The 19495-nt window shown below is 50.5% G+C and overlaps 1 protein-coding gene across 6 annotated transcripts in view; it reads left to right on the forward strand.

Annotated features, from left to right (window-relative positions):
* SMOC2 (SPARC related modular calcium binding 2) overlaps positions 1–19495 on the forward strand; it is a 155832-nt gene that overhangs the window by 48710 nt on the left and 87627 nt on the right. For 4 of the 6 annotated variants that reach the window (XR_010836137.1, XM_059083330.2, XM_059083331.2 and 1 more), the window contains exons 3-4: positions 5007–5113; positions 6090–6189. The exons of the other annotated variants lie outside the window; for them this stretch is intronic. Coding sequence is in view for 3 of the 4 variants with exons in the window: in XM_059083330.2 (XP_058939313.1) it covers positions 5007–5113; positions 6090–6189 (207 nt within the window). In the remaining variant the exon portion in view is untranslated. The remainder of the gene's footprint in view (positions 1–5006; positions 5114–6089; positions 6190–19495) is intronic. 6 annotated transcript variants of the gene reach the window in all.

Genomic DNA, 19495 nt, shown 5'->3' on the forward strand with positions numbered 1-19495 from the left:
TGGATAAATGTTGTAAAAAACATTGGAATACTTTTGTATATTCTTGCAGCCGTTGGCACTTTATCTTACTCTCTTTCCTTTAGGACTTGGCCACCCCAATTAGGTACCCTGGCTTTTCCTATTCTAATTTGTTTCCGTCTTTATGCGTTTACAATGATAGTACTTAAGATGCAAACTCAGTTTCCTTCTCCTCGGCTCTAAGATGCTCTCTCGGGTCAAGGGACGGTTTGGACACTTGCTGTGGCTCTGCCCGAGCTGGGCGGCTGCAGGTGGGTGGACGGGGAGCCTTCCTTGGAGTCCTGCTGGTCCTTTATCGCAGCACAGCCTTCTGTATCATTTATGCCAAAGAACATTGCAGCACAGAATTCTTCACTTTCCTCGGAGGCTGGCCTTCAAAATTATGGGTGGGTAAAATATTCCAGCTTTTGAAACACAGGGTCTGCCTTCGTTCGATGCCAATAAAACTAAAGGCCTGTCACCCTCGGGCTCTCGTTTCTGCGGCCACTACCAAGGGAGAGCTGGCTTCCCCGTCAGCTTTGTTTGTTCTGACCCCAGTCTTGTCTGAGCAGCCCCCGTGCTGGCCACGGGGACCCAGTGGTGGAAACTGTATCCCCAGAGAGTCGACACCACCGTGCTCAAAACCATCACCGTGTAGTTGCCCCGCTAGGTCCAGGGTCAGTAGGTCTATTGACCCGAAAAATACCCAGTGTAGCCTTTCATTGTACATTTCATAAATGGGACTCTGAAATAATTCCATATCCCCAAGGGTTTCTGCCTCAGTAAGGAGCTTGCCCAGCGGCTCTGTCTCTGGGGTGAGGAGTCACACAGGAAGAGTTAAAGGAAACGCAATCCACTTTCTTCTGGGTAAGGTTTCCATGTCATCATCCTGTGCCTGATGGACAGAGGACCTCACAAGAAGAGCTCCCAGGCTCAGGGGCGGCCAGGGTCAGGACCGCCTGTGAACATCAGTGCTCCATGACCTTGTCCTGGCTGGGCCTCCTCGGGTCTTTTTGACTGTTCTTCTCCAGAATTCTTCTGCATAAAATGTGCAGCAAATCTGTCTCTTCCAATAATTGCTTAAACCTGTTTTGAGTGATTTTAGCAAAGTAGGAAATGATTTGCTTCCTGTTTAAATGGAAACCATCATTAGAAACAACCAGTGTAAAACAGGGCCATTTATTTCTAGTTTAGAGCAAGCGGTGCATCTTGATGGTTTCCCCGACTAACGTATCTTGATGCATAGACGTGTTTTGTGACCCCCTTGGAAAAGGAATCTCTTTCACTTTGCAGTTGAGAGAAAACAATGAACAACTGGGTAAATAAATTGCTCACAAAACTCATTATTACTAACAAAGAACTTATCCAAGAATTTTTATTAAAGACCTGTTGTTAGCGATGCCTTGCTAAACACAGGGAAGAAACTCTTTGTAAAGTCTCTGCCCTTTCAGATAACAAAACCTTTCTAAAAAATGTGATCAAATTTGCATCAAAGCAAAAGTTTTTCTTTGGTCTAGTAAAAAAGTGATTGAAGTCCTTGATTAGAAGGAGCTTAATGCTTTGATTTAATTAAAATATTATAATTTTCAGTTAAGCTGGATTTTCCTATGAGGTAAAAATGGATCATAGTTTAAAAATTACTATGAACCAAAACGTTATGTGATACCACTTCAAACCCACTAGGATGGCTATCACAATTAAAAATGAAAAACACAGAAAATAAGTATTGGTGAGAATGTGGATACATTGGAACGCTTGTCCATTTTGGGGCAGGAATGTAGAATGGTTCATACGCTGTGAAAAACAGTTTGGTGTTTTCTCTATAAATTGAACACAGAATTATCATAGGACCAAGAAATTCCCCTCCAGGTATATATATATCCATAAGACTTGAAAACAGAGGTTCAACAAAAGTTTGTACGTGAGTGCCCAGAAGAGCATTACTCATAATCCTCAAAAGGTGGAAATGGCCCAAATATCCATCAGTACTAGAGCAGATACGCACATTGCGGCGTGACCGTACGATGGACATTCTTCAGCCCTAAGAAGGAATGAAATGCTGGCACAGGTAACGCCGTGGATGGACATTGAAAACACACTGTCACACACTTTGATTCCATTTATATGAAATGTCCAAAATAGGCAAATCCATAGGGATGGAGAGCAGGGTGCTGTCGTGCGGGAGGGAGGGCTCCTCAGTGGGCGTCGGCTGCCCTGTGGAGATGAGAATGTTCTGGAACCAGATAGAAGTGGTGGTTACACATTTCGGATGCACTAAACACCACTGGATTGTACACTTTAAAATGGTTAAAATGACGAATTTTATGTTTTGTGTAGTGGTCCCACAGTAAGGAAAAATTATCGTGCTCATGTTTTGAGGATTTAATTCTCAAACAGTTAAAAATAAAGTGTCCAGAGTAAAATCTCAGCAAAGCCCCTGAACAGTTAAGCACCAGCTTAATTTTTAATCTCACCACAGGAAGCGTAAAGAGAGAAAATAGAATCAGGGAAGAAATGTATCACCTTGTAAATGCAGCTCCAAGACTGTTGAACCTTTCCTGTTCCACTTAAAAGTGGTGGACACATTGGAGAAACCGAGAATAATATCATTCTGAGGCTGTGCTTAATATTTTGATTTCTATAAAGAGGGGCGTTTAATTTAGCCTCCAGGGTGTATCTGTTAACCACATGTGGTTCACAGAGATGTTACGGGCGCAGGGGAGCGTTCCAGCCACTCAGGATGAGCCGTCCCGGACCTCGGCCGGGGGACACAGCCCACGGGGGGTGGACGACAGTGCGCTGTACACGCGGAAACTTTCTGGAAGGGTCAGCCCCGTGTTCAGCGTCCTAACCACAGTAAAATAGAAAACAAAGTAGGAAGAACACTCGGGAGGTGTTACCAGTTTGGGGCGAACCCCCGAGCGCGTTTCTGTATTTCCGTAGGACGGATGTGGCGATGCTCTTGGGCCTCTTCTCAGGAGTGAAGGCCCCGCCCCTGACTGACGCTTTCTGGGATCCCGTGTAACAGGCAGTCGGTGTGAGGCAAAGAGCACTCCTGTCTAGTAGGCGGCTATAGACGTGCTCTCAGGGGTGCTTGACACGGGCCCTGCAGTTCCTGCTGCAAAGGCTTCCTGGCTTCCTGTGGCTGGTCCTCGGCCACGTGCCAGACGTAAACCCGGAATTGGATGCGCCGTCCGCGCGAGAGGTTTGAGAGCCCTCCCGCCAGTGGCAACTGCGGAGTCTTTTCCAGGAGACTGGAGCCCGGGACGGGGCCCGTGGATGGTTTGGGAAATGTCCGCGTTTTTGGCGTGTTCCACGGTAGTTCAGATGTTAGAAGTAATTTGTAACCCCGTCTGTACCCTCGTGGAGACCTTGCAAGCTGAGAACTCATGTCACTTTTCCTTTTAGACAGTCAAACCACAGGTTATGCTAAAAAAATGAGGACAGAAGTCCAGCAGAGCAGTGATTTCTCCTCAGCTAAAACACAGGCTACATTAAAACCACATGTTGCCGAGTGCCGGCAAAAATGCAGATCAAGACCTGAGGCCGGAGCCTGCCTGGACGTGTTCCACCGGATGCGCGGGCCCATCTTGCTAGAGGCGGCTGCCACGGGGCTTCCGCCGAGTCCAAGATAAGGGTTTCCGGCAGCAGAGTCAGTATTCAGACATGGACACTGCAGGACAGGCAGCCCCGAGGCCCGGACCTCGTGCCCAAATGGCATTTTGTTGTAGCCAAGAGATTTTACTACCAAGCAATCAAGAAAGTCACCGTGTAGAGATGATGGTCAGTGGACACGTTGGAAGCCGTATCTCAGTGTCCAGAGGGCCTTCCAGGTGTGGACAGCTTGTCACTTAAATCCGGAAACACTTAAGGAAAATGGGGAAAGCCATTCTTTTCAACTTCTAAAATTCAAAGGAGCTACGGCAGATGAGGGTCTAAAGAAAGAAGACGTGAGGCTGGGGTGCTGCCTGAGGGCGTGAGGCTGGTGGTGGCAGCCCTGGGGACATGACGCAGATTCTGCACAGCATGTTTTATTGGCCTGTGGTCGTGAGAAGATGGGCCCCTGTCGGGGGTTGGCCCACCCGTGTAACTCCTACCGGGTCCTGAGACGACACCCGCAGGGAACAGGCTCCGGTACCGGTTCAGAAATGGCGCAGGCCCTGCCTTCCCGCCATTGCGGGTCCCCGTGGCGGGTCTTGGGGTCTGTTTCCTCATTGCTGCCATCCAGAGCTGGGTTAGGTGTGCCCGACAGTTTCAGTCTTTTCCTTTTCTACTAGTTTGTGGTGTCCCAGGGGACATCTTCCTAAGGAACAGTGGGAACATCGTGCTTTGTACCGAATCATCACGTTGTAGTATTTTCATGTGAATATGTGGAAATTTGTGCTCGGTGCGAGGGCTGATAAAGATATTTGACCCTTTAAAGCTGATTTGTTGTTGGACTTTTCCACTTGAGGTGAGAAGCGCGGGGCCCTGCTATCACTCTGACATCCTAAGAAACTCAGATGCAGGGGGAAGAGGCTGCCGGGCGGACAGGGGTGGACCACAGACGGGCCGCAGCCGCGGGCAGGAAGGCACGTGCCCCCAGGGTGCCCGCCTGCCCCCCTCCCTCCGGGGCAGTGCCTTTGGGCTGACTTTCACTGTGGTTCCTAGACCCGGTCCCCGCTTGGCACGTGGCCTGGCGCCTGTGCTCCGATGGACCTCCTAGGATCCGAGCGTCCGCCTGTGACCGGCGGGGCTCCTGCCCGTCTCGCGCTGTCCGGGAAGCAGAGTCCACGTTTCACCACGGACAAAAGCCGAGTGGCCTCTCGGAGCCTCGGCTTCCTCGTTCGCGGGGCGCGGGAGAGCGTCCCTTCCCGCCCCTCCTGCCGAGGCCTGGCCTCCCCACAGGGGTCCTGGCCGCCGGCCGGGTGCCCGCGGGCGGCCGCCGTCCGCGCCAGGCCCCTCGCGCGGCACCCGCGCCGTGCACCCCGCGGCCTGACGGCCGCCTCCGCCCTGTGCCCTCCCTGCAGACGCGTCCAGGTGCGTGGCCGAGAGGAAGTACACCCAGGAGCAGGCCCGGAAGGAGCTGCAGCAGGTGTTCATCCCTGAGTGCAAGGACGACGGCACCTACAGCCAGGTGTGCAGCCGGGGAGGGCGCGGTGGGCCCCTCACGGGGCGGGGGCCTTCCTTTCTGTCTCGGAGCGCTTCCTCCCGAGCGGGTCGCTGTCGTAAACAGGGCGAGTCCTTCCCCGGCACGGGCGCTCCTGCCACGGCTGTGCTGGCCACCCTCACCGCCGGGAAGCGGGCTGCACAGCTTCCCCCAGGCCGGCGCACGGCTGAGCCTCCGGCTCCAGTTCAGCGTTAGCTGTGGAGGCGCACACGCCAAGCTCACATCCAGTGGCTGGGGTCGCCTCGTTAGTCAGTGGCGGCGTCTCATCACCCAGTGCTCCACCTCGAGTGTGTGCCAGTATTGCTGTTGTCAATACTGTGGTTTCTGATTAAGGGAAACAAATTCCTGAAATACTACGCTAACTGACATAGCTTTTGGTAGGAAACCCCCCCCCCCCAAGACAGGATCTGCTGTGAGCCATCCAATAATGATGTGAACTCTATGTATATTTACAACAGTCAATTTGACCTTTGAAAGACTCAGGAAGGAGAGAGAGAGAGAGAGACAGAGACAGAGAGAAGCTGGAGCCATGGGTGGTGTCCACGCTGGCTGGCTGGTGGTGGTGGGCAGCCCGGGCCGTGACAGGACAGCCCGCCGGCAGCCGGACCGCGCTCTCCTGTCTGTCCTGACTCCTCGGTGCCTGGGTTTCCCTCTTGTAAGATGCGGGCTCGGGCCCCATCGCGAAGATGAAGGATTAGATACCGAACAGGGGGCTGGTGTTACGGGCTGGCGTAACTGTAACTGGTCCCTTTCGTCCCTAAGATCCCAGGTTCCAGAGCATCACAGGTTGTTTGCCGGGTGTTCAAACGCAAGGACTCAGGGAGCACCAGGCCTCCTGGACCTGCGTTGGAAATGAGGCTGGGCTGCAGGTGGTGGAGGGGGCCTCGCGGAGGGCGGGCACCGCTCGCACTGACTGCCCCGCCCCGTCCCGTCCCTCCTGCAGGTGCAGTGCCACAGCTACACGGGCTACTGCTGGTGCGTCACACCCAACGGGAGGCCCATCAGCGGCACCGCCGTGGCCCACAAGACGCCCAGGTGTCCCGGTAGGTGCAATCGAATTTACGAGGTGAAACTGCTACTGACGCTGTTGGCTGCTTGCTGACCGTCTTACCAATGTTTGCTCATAACTGAAAAGAACTTCAGTTTAGGTGGGATTATGAGGCATGTTGGGAGTGGATTTGAGTCACTGGACCAAAAGCCCAAAGTATTGTGAAAACGTTGTTTTTAAGAGAGCTTAGGAATGTCGGATCTGGGTCTGAACCACGGTAGGTTATGGCAGTTCGGGACTCTTAAGTTTTAGAAATAACCAGAAGGACTGTGGTCATCAGTGGAAATGACCAAATGCTTTCATTGGCCGAGAAAAGCGAACATTTCTGCATTTGTATGTATACGTTTGCAAAGAAAAAGTGGATCATTCATCACAGATCCCTCTCCAGATGGTTTATGTGTGTTATTTTATTACTCATAAGAGGGCTTCATGTACTGAAGGTAATAATACTGGCAGGAGAATGAGTAATCTATAAAATGGTCTGTTTTCCATTAATATTTTACCAAAAATGTTATAAAAGATTCAGATCATTTTTATTTGAAAATGGTCTGCAGCTTGAGTTTTGAGTAATTGGTGAGGGTGACCTATCAGACCATTTATGAAGAAATTTCGTGATCTTTGTGTCACAATTACTAGATTAAGCTTACTAGGGCAAAACAGACTGTTATGTAACAATAGAAAACATCTTCCTGAATTTTCACGTAAAATATCGAAACGTGTATTTACAGTTTACTTTTAGACTCCTTTTCTGTTTCAAGAACAGGCATCTTATAATTAGAAATTCTGTTCATGATTCAGACATTTATACCAGGAGCCAAAGCACAGGTCAGAACTCATAACTGCTGCAGAATCATGACATGCGTAATTAGCAGTAACACAAAACCTAATATTTTAAATGACTGGTCGTCACTTAAGAGCCAGGGGGTGTGCATAATGTGGAATTAAAATATACTTATGTTTAAAACCGTTTTGTCATCCAACATCTAAAAATTGCTGTAAATATATTTTTAGTGAGCTTACATTTGCACCTAATAATTCTGTTACAAACTCATGGAGTAAATGAAAGAGAAAAAAATAAGCACAGTGAGTTGGCCTCTGTGTGTGTCCCTCACTCTGAAAGTTACTTGCAAATGCTTATTTCATTTCAACCAAGTAACAACATTTTGAGTCAAGCTGAGCCTTATTTTACCAAGGAGACAGCAGAGGAGATACCTATTTCCGTGATTTTAGTGACATCTTTTGAGAAATTAAGTAGTGTCTGAAAGAACTTTCTTAGAAAACCATGAGCAAAGTTGGCTGGACTTCTTATAACTTCCCTGTAACACTTCGTTTCTAGAATCAAACCACTGTATGGTTCACTCACATTTTTTCCAACCAGGTAGCAGCAATATTTTGCTGTATAGAAATGCTCCATTTTTTTCACTGCCCATGTGGATTTTTTTGTTTCAAGGGATGGGTTATGGACGAAAGAGTATTCTTCCCTTTTGCTTAGAATCTGGTGTTTATTGCATGGAAAATGCCAGCGGGGGCGGGACGGGCGTGTCTCTGAGGACCCTGGTGATAGGGGCAGGGCAGGCTGCCTCCCAGACCGAGACCTGGACTGGGCTCCCTGTAGGAGTGCCCCCTTTTCACCCCCATGGCTTGGTTTTGTAGTTGGGCAGAGTTATGGGAAAATTCTATGAATCCCCAGCTGTACTCATGCTTTTATTCTGCAGAGATATGGGTGGGGGAAAGCAGGTGCCTGTGCTTGGAAACTGTGCGCTGCAGGGGGTTGTTGAGAGAATCTTGGTATTTACGGGAGCGTGCTCGCACACACAGAGTTTATGATAGACTTTTGCACAATGTAACATAACTTCTTCCCAGATATTGACACACCCTCACCAATCACGGGCAAGAGCGCTGCATCGCTTGGCAGAGATTGTGGTTAATGACGTGCATGTCAGCTGGTCAGTTTCCATCTGCAAACCCCCAGGGGCGTCCTCCTCCCTTCTCTGGGACCCTGGCTGACACCTGCTGGGGCTGATTCGCTTTGTCTACTCTCTGTAGAGCGTGGGAGTGATTTCCATCTATTTTATCACAACTGGGTAAACATCAGCAGGCAACAGTGGTCTTTGGCCCTGGAGTTCGCACGGAGCTTACCATATAAGCACATTCTGTAGAAATTTGAAAATCAGAAAAAGATATTAAAACTTAGCAATAAACAATAACAGTCACTTAGAATGCACGTGTGTGTTTATTATGAACTGGTGCAGACACACATTAAAACTTAGCAATAAACAATAACGGTCACTTAGAATGCATGTGTACGTTTATTATGAACTGGTGCAGACACACGTTGCAACAGCCCCTGGGGAGGGCGGGGGACATCCACTCACGGCTGATTTCAGTGGAACGGAGGGGGGCCCCCCCACATCCACTTCCCCCGGCCCACTCCTCCCAGAAGGACCTTCAAAGGGAAGGATTCTTTTATTTCACAGTCACGTATTTTTAAGCCATTAACGCAAAGCACCAAATTCCTATGGATCAATACGAAGAACGGGATAATGAGGCCATCTAGCAGAAAAAGACAAAAGTATTGAACAGGCGGCATTTTATGAATGAGGAAATCCTAGGGACCAGTGCACATGGGAAAAGGTGCGTGTGGTCATCGGTAGCAGGGAAATGCGAACCAGCCTCCCAGGGAGACTCCCTGACACCCAGGGGAGGGCAGCAGCGGTGAACCCCGGGGGGCGCCCCGACGTGCCATCAGCTCGCCCCTGCAGACGGGGCACAGGACGAGCAGACGGGCCCGCTTTGTAGCGGGAGGCGTGTGAGAGACTGTGCGAGGCACGCCGGTATTGATGACCAGATCCTGGACGCCAACGAGCGTCCACGGTGTCTGAGGGAGAGATCACGTGCTTGCTTGGCCCACGGGTAGGACACGAACGGCAAGAACACAGAGGAGCTGCCGCAGCGAAACGCGGCTCCAGCGAGTGTGTCTGCGTGAGGGGGCCGGAGCCCGGAACACCGCAGACCATTTAAAATTCAAAAACCAGACAGGGCTTCCCTGGTGGCGCAGCGGTTGAGAGTCTGCCTGCCGATGCAGGGGACGCGGGTTCGTGCCCCGGTCCGGGAGGATCCCACGTGCCGCGGAGCGGCTGGGCCCGTGAGCCGTGGCCGCTGAGCCTGCGCGTCCGGAGCCTGTGCTCCGCAACAGGAGAGGCCGCAACAGTGAGAGGCCCGCGTACCACAAAAAAAAAAAAAAAAAAAAAAGAAAAACAACCAGACAAAACTCAGCTTCAGTGGTCAGACTCTAAGGCCAGCGGTGAGGTGTGGGAGGGGGAGAACTTTGTGATGGGATAGCGGGCTGGGTCTGGGGGCTCTGCCCCCTGCCCGGACACTGTTTCCCTGGACCTAGGGCGATAAGTCACTGGGCTGTGCGTTTGTGCTGATGCACTTCACGTGTGAGTGTGATGTTTCACAGATTCAGGAAGTTAAAGATGCAAAGCCCACGGAAGGGGTAACACACTGATCTCAATTCTCCCCGAGCTTATAAGTCGTCGGACATCCTTTCCCGAGGATTTTGACAGAGGCAAGGTGTGGGTGTCTAGGAAGCGGCAGAAGGGGAGGTGGGGTCAGGAGGGTCCCTTCCCTGCAGGGAGGGGTGGCCGGAAAGAGACTGTAGGAGGGTTTGGGGAAGACCAGTGTCAGGGTCAGCGTCCGCCAGGGGATACGCAGGACGAGTGGGGAGAGCGGGCTGGGAGCCCCCATCAGTGCCCACGGGCGGGCTCACACTCACGGGGCTGTCTGTGTCAGTGTCACGCCCCGAGGTAGAAGTGGTTTGACCTTCTATTTACAGGCGAGAGCCTGACCCGAGGCCCCTGTGCATTAAGTGAAGGGGCTGGGGTTGAAATCTACGCCTTTGTCTCCGTTGCCCACATTTTCTGCCAGATACCATAATGTGACTTCATGGGCCTTGCATTCCTTATTTATAAGAAATCATGAGTTCGGATGTGTGTAACTCCCAGCTCTGAGCTCCGTGACCAGGGGGCCGTGTTGTCCAGGCCCCAGCGAGGTGCTTGAAGGACAAGGAGGGCCACTCCCCACCCACTGCGGTGACTCCTCGGTGACCCTAGAACCCACCACCTGCTTTAACCAGCTTTCACCAAGTCAGCGCACTTCCTGGAGCACTGTTGCGCGGGGGGCTGACAGGTAATTGCACAGATTCTCACAACGAGGGGAGGCCCTGCCTTGTCTCTCCTTCCGGCCTCGGACTCGTGACCCTCAGTGCAGCTCAAGCCTCAGGGGGCAGGGAGCTTCGGGGAGGGGGCGGAAATCGGCCCCTTTGGCCCCTGTTGGCGCCTGCTTCCTGGTGCCGGGGTCAGTTGCACGCGGTGAGGACCCTGAGATCGGGGTCAAAGCCGTCCCTTTAGTGAGCGGTAGCGGCCACAGGCCCCGTGACGCTCGTCCTCGTGGCTGCTCCGCCTTCCCTCCCGAGAAACCCACCCGTCGTTTCTCGTTAACGACCGTCTCCACCAGCAGCACTTGCCGCACCTTCTCCACACGTCGAGGACCTGGGTCGAGGACCTGGGAGTTCCGGGCAGAGGCCGCGGGCCCCCAGGGAGGGGCGACTCGCTGTCCAGAGAAGGCAGGGGGGTGTCTGGAGGAGACAGTTCCCAAAGAAGAGGGGCAGAACTGTCTGCTTCCACTGCTTCGTCTCGGGGGGCCCTGGGTCTGCTCTTCCCCTGACCAAGTCAGGTGGGGAGGTGAGCAGGGCCGGGCAGGGCTTTCCCTCTTCTGGGGAAGCAGCAGCACGTTGCCCTGAGGTGTATTCAGGACCAAACAGCTGCTCTTGGAGCTAAATCCAAACGCACTCCCAGCCCTGCCCTGCCTGACAGCAGGCGTTCCCGGAGATGACACCCCCAGCCCTGCTGCTCTAGACCCCGGGTCTGCTGCGGGGAGGGGGCTTCACGTGCGCCAGGGATGCTCAGGGCAGCGCCAGGCAGCCCACTTGCTGCTGAGGGGCCAGGTCCGCAGGTCTCCGTCCGCGCACAGCTGATTTATGTTTATTCTGTAGGGTTTTCTCTTGTTCTTCTTTCTAAAGATTTGAAGACTGACATTGCTGGGGGCAGGAGGAGAGCTTAAAAACAAAGGACTTTTTTCCCAGGGAGGATTTCTGTAGCTGTCCCATTCTCGATTAATTGGAAAGAGCTCGGGGTTTTAATCTCATCTCCCTCTGTTACCGCGCGCCCTAGCCAAGAGTTTATTCCTGGCACGAGTACAAAGCCGTCGAAGACACTGTAAGCCGAGCCTACGTGCAGGAACTCTTAATATTACGATATCCGAAGAATCCTCGTATGTAACTCAGCTTGAGGTATGCGTTTGTAGGAAGCTACAGACCTCGGGTTATAGAAGAGACGAGAAACACCCATAACCGTGGCTTGAGATTCTTCCCGCACTGCCATGCCCCCCTCTTTAAACCAAGGCCAGTTGTAGGGACAGTGTTTCCGGGGAAGGAGTGGAAATCTTGTTCAACCGGCCATGGCCACATCAGGTGTTTGAGGAGTTCCTTCTCAAAGTGTAGGATACGATCTACTCTTTGATTTTAATGATGGAAAGCTTTGCAGGAATGAGCAAGTCAGTGGTCGTTTCTGGGAGTTTACTCAGCTCACATGCATTCTGGTGACAGCTTCTCGGACCAACTTCTAAATTTGGGTTTTGGAAGAGCTGGTTATAAATGACAGAGAACCTTGGATTAGACTGAATAACTTTTCTATATGTTATTTACATTAATTGAACTATGATCTTTGCATTTTCCTACCATGCCTAAAGTTTTGGCCTCTACCTGAAATGGTAGAACTCCATGTTTGTATGAATATCCTTATCATTTCTGAAAATTTTCACTTTATAAAGAGAAGCTGTTTTTTTCAGCTGAATTTCCCTGGTCATAAGTTAAGGGCCCTCCAGAGCTGAGGAACTTGAAAGAAACATCCAGAACAACTGAATTCCCAAATATTGAAATCAACAACACAGCTGTGCCTCTGAAGTATCTCTTTATGAGAATTATTCAAATGCACATTCAGAGTCCTTTGCTTGATGGGAAAGGTTACAGATCAGTGGGAACATTTTTTCCCCATCAAAATGGCTTTTTCTTCAGGCTTAACAATTCTCTTCCTGAAAACGCTATTTGTTAAAACATTTGAATACCTATTGGCGAGGAAATGTGAAAAAAAACAACTGTAACAAGACGTAGAAAATGCACTGAGTGGAGCGGCGCGTTTCAGATGGAGGTGAGCCCCGGGGGAGGAGTTGGCTTTCCTGCCAGGCTTCAGTGCAAACTTCTCTAACGAAGTGATTTTTTAGAGAAAAATATACATTATATTACTGTCTAACACCTACTGTTACAACGATTTTTGAAGTATAGAGGAAATTCATTTCACTTCCATGATGAGAAAAAATAGTAATTTGATAACAGCCAACATGGGATATGTAAAACTTCTGATAAAAGTTCCAGATTATGGAAATTTCAGAAGATGTTTAATTGACACTGAAAGATTTTTTAAAAATTAAGTCAAATATTCAAGTAAAAGACCACGAGAGGCGGTTATTGTGCTAAACAAGACTTAGAAGCCTGTTTTGAGTATCAGCATTAAGAACCTCTGATGACCCCGTCTGACCAGCACCAGCCAGGAGCCAGATTTTCCCTCGGCCCTTGCCTGGCCGTGGTGCTGAGGCATGTCTGTGCCCAGAGCCACAGCTGTCTGTCTGTCTGTCTTTTCCTTTTCAGTTTGAACTTCTTTTGAATTATTTATTTACCTGATGGGCAACATTTTGGTGGTGTTAGTTTTCCTTTCTGGAAAAAAGTACTTTCTGGTGTGTAACAGTTGATTTATATTATAATCTGCTCTATTATTGTACTCCATTATACATTTAATTTGGTGGCTCCTTTATGACCTCATCTTTCATTACTTTAAAAGGGTACTCTATAAACTGTCCTCTTCCACACTTAAGCCATAAATAGCTTTTTTTCTCATATTTTCTAATGTTTAACAAAACTTCATAAAATAAGTTAGAAGGTCTTTTAGAAGTAAATGGTCCCAGAACATATAGCTCTACATAAATAACAACGGCTAATCTCTTCCAGAGGTATCCCATATCTCCGCATTAAAAAACAAGTATATGCATTTTCCTTATTTTTTTTTTAAACAAACAGAACCATTTTTTATGACGCCTTTTTAAATGCACTACTGCCATGGTCAAACGTTGGGAAGATTCACGAAACTATTGACTGTGAACGACCTTGTTGCAAGAATGACAGTGATGCTTGTTTTCTCCGGCCGTTGAAATACGTTGACATTCAGACATTAAAGTAAAAAATATAAAATGAGGACATTAAAGTGGACACCGATGGAAAGTAAATCCAGAAATAATCTCTCAATGTTTTAAAGCAAAATTTGTGATTTACTTATTTCTTCTCTTACCATCCTGAGAAGGGGATTCTGGGATGTGGGACAGGCAGGGTGCTCAGCTCAGAGCCAACGAAGTCTGAACATCCCTTTGGTTGATGCCTCCGTCTAGCCAGGAATCCTAGCTATTCAAAGGCAGAATCACTAGGAAAGAAAGAAGACGCACGGAGAGTAAACCCAAGGTGACACCCCCTTGTCCTTCTGGACGGGGCGGGCCTTCTTCCAGCCCATCAAGTTTGCAGAGGCTCACAGCGGGGAGACGAGCTGATTTTGTTTGGTTTCTGGGTCCACAGAAATACAAAAGTAGGAAAACAGGAGACGTCGTGGTGGGTCTGAGGGAGCCGCTGGGGCTTGACAGACAAGACATAGAGAAGTTCGTAATAACAAAAAGAATACAGTAATAATAATCATCATCACTGCAGACAGCACAGGCCAAGCCCTTTTCCTTAGAGCTCTGGTGCCCAGATTTTGGTCCACAAAGGGGCTTGAGAGCACAGATTCCTGCTCCCCACCCCAGAATTTCTGATTCCATGGGTCTGCAGGGAGGCCTGAGGTCTCACTTTTTTGACGGCGACCGAGAGCCCCTACCTGCAGTGGCCTGTCTCCAGTGTCAGCCCCTGGCCATCCCTGGGCGAGGGACACAGGGCCTGACTCCGTCTGTCCTCCAACGGGCTGACCAGCCTGCGGGGGTCCTAGCTCGGTCACACCACCCGGACGTCACCTGAGCTGAATAGGAGTGTTTGGTCCGAGCCCCTCGGGCGTCTGGCAGAGGAAGATGAGCTTCCGCAGGTGTGCCTGGGTGCTGAGAAGGTGGGTGTGGCTGCAGGGGTTCCCCAGGGGCTGCGGGCAGAGCTTCCCCCCGGGGCACCCGGGTCTCGGAAGGATGCCCGAGGCCTCCCCGGCACAGGGCTGGGTGGGCAGTCTGGAGGGGACCTGGCCTGAGAGCCCCAGCGTCGGCTCCGGAGAGGCACGTGCCTTTGCACCTGGGCCGGCCGGCTGTGCTCCAGAGGATGCCCGTCCAGCTCAGAGGGACCACTGCCCGGCCCCCGGGCCGCTTGCTTCACTCTAGGCAGAGGACCAGGCGCCCCGGCGCCCCTCCAGACGATCCTGTCTTTGCTGCCCTGTAGGTCAGGCTGCCTCACCCACTGCCCGGCTGGGCCCAGCTTCCTGGAGCCCATCCCCCGGCCTCTGGCCTCGCAGGGCGGCTCAGGGAGGGCCCTGGTTACAGCCTGGTCACCGGAGTGCATCCTCAAGGGTTTTGACTGCAGAGGGCAGGCTCTTTCCTGTGTCAGAAGCACTGGGTATAAAGCCTTGGCTCTGTGGGTGGTTTCTGCCGAGGGGCAAAGCTGGTGAGGGGGGGAGGGAAGAACGAAGGTGGCGGAGAAGTGGCCGAGGCGCCCAGGGTCGCGGAGCGGCATCTCACGTCGCCGGGCCAGCTGGGCAGGGGCCGCCGTTCTCAAGGCAGACGGGATGGTCCACGCGGTGCTCGGACTTCCCAGGGCTTCAGCTGCTTTGAGCCACACGTTAACTGAGTCACGTCCCGATCAGCTTCGGGAAGTAAACTGTGGGGCGTAACGCCGCCCTGATTTATTCAGAGTCACCCCAGCGGCTCCCACTGTACGTGCCGGTTCAGCCGTAGCACTGCCCCCGGCACCGACAGAAGGGCCCAGGCCTTCCACACGCGGGCTCCACGCACTGGCCTCTGCAGAGGCTGAGGTGAGAGGAGCGCCTGCCTGTGTCCTTGCAGACAGAGGGTGTGTGTAGACGGACACGGACATGGTGTTTACCGAGAGACACCTGGAGCCTGCACGCTGGCTGTGCTCTAAGACCTGCTGTGCGCCTCTCACTGCCGGCCTGTGCTCTGGGCTCCCCTCTGCTGTCCTTTCTGCCTCCTGGGTGTTCTCCTTCCACCCTCCTTGGGGAGGCCATCCCTGACTGCTCAGACCAGGTTAGTTCCCCTGCGGGCTAAGAGCACAGGCACGGACCCTGGGTCTGCCACCTCCTGGCCAGGTGACCTTGGGCTGCTACAGCTCTCTCTGGGCCTCAGCCTCCTCATCTGTCTAATGGGTATAACAGCGGCACCTACTTCAGGGTTGCTGCCATCGTTAGATGACCTAACGTGGGTGACGTGCGTAGAATGATGACCAGCACGCAGAGGGAACTGTATAGACTGTGCCCAGTTGTAATATGAATTATTTGAGTCATTTCTGTTTAATGCCTATCGCTCCAAAGTAGATGGAACTTTTCCCTGCTGTATCCCGTGAACACGTTGAATGAATGAATGGATGAAAGCAAGTGGCCACAGAGAGACCTGTGTCACGCAGGTATCCTGCCAGTGGCTGTACCTTTTAACCATTTGCTCTTGAGTGGAGACAGCATTGTTCTTTGTTGCAAACGGCTGTTACCCTCTTGACCTATAAAATATACATTCGTGAAGAGAGAGGCTACAGGAGGAGTAAACAACAGGCAAATACCTGAGTGTCCTGAAATATTTTAAGTGAAAATTCACTGGGGCCTCTCACGTGTTGATTTCTCTGCCGGCGTCTTGCAGCCTGTGAGGAGGTGCCCGCACGGCCGTGTTACGGATGAGGGAGCTGAGCTTTGGGCAGGTGAGGGCACCCGGCCGGGGCACAGAGCTGGCAGGGAGTGGTGTTTGTTCCGTCGCCCGCGCTCTGCCCTCTTCCCACAACACACAGTCGCCACGGTTACCCACGCCATCCACACGTGGTCCTGACCAGAAAGTACGAGGCAGAGCAGCCAGACAGCTCCCGAGAAAAGCCACAAGTCCTCACCCTGGAGGACGAGCCTGGAAGGACGGTGAGACCTGGTTTAGGTACAGAGCTTTGTGGGACCTCTGCCTTCAGAGCCCAGGGTCAACAGTCTAGCGACCTAGCTCAAAGGAGGAGGAAGAGGAATGCTCGTCCGGAAGATACCGAGGATTGTAGCCTCTCTGCTTCTTCTACTCCCGTTCCTTCCTTCTTCCTTCCTTCCTTCCTTTCTTTCATTCCTTCTTTCTTCTTCCTTTCTTTCCTTCCTTTCTTTCCTTCTTCCTTCTTTCTTTGTCCCTTCCTTCCTTCCTTCTTTCTTTCTTCTTTTCTTCCTTCCTTTCTCTTTTTCTTTTCTTTCTTTCTTTCTTTCCTTTTCTTTCTCTTTTTCTTTCAAACTTTTTCTCTTTCTTCCTTCCTTTCTTTCTTTCTCTTTTTCTTTCTTTTCCCTCTCTCTCTTTCTTTCTTTCTTTCTTTCTTTCTTTCTTTCTTTCTTTCTTTCTTTCTTTCTTTCTTTCTTTCTTTCTTTCTTTCTCTCTCTCTCTCTCTTTCTTTCCTTCTTTCTTTCTTCCTTCCTTCCTTCGTTCCTTCCTTCTTTCTTCCTCCCTTCCTTCCTTCCTTGCTCCCTTCTCTCTCTCTCTCTCCCTCTTGTCTCACTCTCCCTCTGGCTGAGGCAAAGCCATGTGACATTGCGAATCTGCTCCTGGACATGAGACTCCAGAAAGGAATAAATCACTGCAGCTTGTTTACCTGGGCTCTGAAGGACCATCTATCTACTTGCTAAGCAAGTGCCTGCCTGCAGTGAGCTGACCTCATTAAATGCTCTCACGGCTCCTCTGGCCGCACACATGGTAGCCCCTCTGCCCCTTAGTCGTTTCTAAAGTGCATTGAGTGCTTGTGAAAACGGCTCATCTTAGACCACCAACCCTTTCAGCAAACACCGCACCCTGCTTGGCGCTGTTTTGGCAGCAAGCTGGCGTTGCTGAGTGTAGCTGGATTTGAACCAAGGACTCAGGACCACAGGGCTCGTTATTCTTCCCCTTGACTGTAGACTGTCTCCTCACATTGTCTTTCTGTGGTTTCCTCCACCAGAAATGCATACCTTAATTGCTAAAAAAGCCACCCTTTAAAAATAGCGTTTAAATGGGATGAGACCTCCCAAATGGAAGGAATTCAAATGTGTCCTTTGAAATAGGAATCTGAGAGGCAGAGTGTTCCCGTCTGAAGGTTCAGCCAACCAGCCCATGGTCTGCAGAGCTGTTTACGGCCATCCACTCTCCTATTTCTAGGCTCCCTTTCTGCACGTACATCTTGGAATCTCACCTTCTCCAACTCTTGGGAGTTCTTCAGCTAATTCTCACCTCCAGAAAGATGTAATGAAAGAACAAGGGTGGCGTTGTGGTTCTGGGTTCCTGGATTCTACTTGGCCCAGCGGCTTTGCTGTGTGGACGGTGATGCTCTCCTGTCTCCCGAATCCTTGAGGATAGGGTGCTGGGGGAAGCTGGGGCGGGAAGGCGTGGAGGGGCTTCTGGTCCAGAGACAGTTGGGTGAGGAAGTACCTGTCCTGTAGGGGTTGCCTACCCCCCCCTCGCCCCCCTCAGGTCTGTGCAGCAAAATATTTGGAGCAGGTTATCCAGGGACGCTTGGTTCTATGTTAAAGTTATTTCTACATCTTAGGAACAAGATGGAATTAATTTCGTGTGGATTTATTTAAGTGAACACTGATTGGATTGGGTGTGGCAGACGAGCAGGCCAGGACACTGGTTGGTTCAGAGACAGAAAGGGAGCCAAGGGAGTAGGTAGTTACTTTGTAAATGCTGTCTTCAGACCTCAGCCGCGAATCAAAGCGTGAACCAGCAGCTTGGAGACTTCAGGCCCTAGGTTACAAAATATTATCTTGATTCAGTCGAGAAGCTCTCTTGGGGGGGGTGTCTTCTAATTATTTGGGATGTTTGCATTTAGCTCAGAAGATTAAAACCTACATAGTCATGTTCAGAAATACTACTGAAATATTGTCATTTCCCAGTCAAAATAGAAAACATTTTTTGACTCACTGCAGAAACACGTGATAAAAATAAACCAATGACTAAGAAACTTAAGCCCTTTAAAAAATCTGGATTTGTAAGGAGATGCTACAAAGGGAGAAATGAGCAAAGTAGGATCCTGAAAGCTTTGTCAGAAGGCCACACAAGGAACTCACTTTATATCCCTGGGAATTCTGACCAGAAGTGAAGCCTTGTGTTTTGACCCTGGAAAGCATGTAACATTTCACTGCATGGTACCGGCCACAGCTGGGAAATAGCCAACAGCTGCTTTGGGGAGCACCTCCAATATTGTGCAAATAGACGCACCAGGAAAATCTGGTCCTTTTTATCTATTGCCCAAACTGCATTTCCAGATGCCTATAATTCAGGTATTTCAGACAAGCAGCTGGGGTGGGGAGGACAGGCTGTGTCTCCTGCAGAACCCCACTCAGGCCACCTAGTGTCTACTGTTGTATCTTGCTCCTTCCTGTAACCCCTGGGCTGAGCGTAGGGGAACCCACGCCCTCAATGTCATTTCTGTCAACGTTTGGAGAGGATGAACAGCACCCCTGACTGTATACTGTCTGCCCCGTCGTTCAGGATTGCGTCTACAACGAGCTGCTCGTACATTTCCTGCTATAGAACCGTGGTATTTCCAAGACAAGATAATCATTCTCAAAATGTCCTAAAGTTTATCTCTTTAGTATAATTACAAGTCTGTATTTCAATGTTGTATTTGAAATTGAAAAAACAAGCGATGAATTTCAAGTTTTATTTCATGAGATGTTTTAGCTGCAGAGTGTTGCTAGCATATGCCTAGGGGAATTCTAAATGAATCCTGGATGGAATATTCTGAACTGGACGGGCAGATAAACTCCAAATTAATGCTGAACAGAATTTGCTTATTCCTTTGAGTAGGTGTAATAACGGTGAGGAAAATGTTGGTGCTGTAACGGTTTCAGTCTCTATGGGGAAGGCAGAGCAATGCCTCCTATTTGTAATATAAACCTTCCAGTGTGACATAATTGTTAAGATTCTGTTATAAATTACTCAGTTAACCTTAGCGT

The sequence above is a fragment of the Kogia breviceps genome, chromosome 13 (genome assembly GCF_026419965.1).
Source record: "Kogia breviceps isolate mKogBre1 chromosome 13, mKogBre1 haplotype 1, whole genome shotgun sequence".
NCBI classification, from domain to species: domain Eukaryota; kingdom Metazoa; phylum Chordata; class Mammalia; order Artiodactyla; family Physeteridae; genus Kogia; species Kogia breviceps.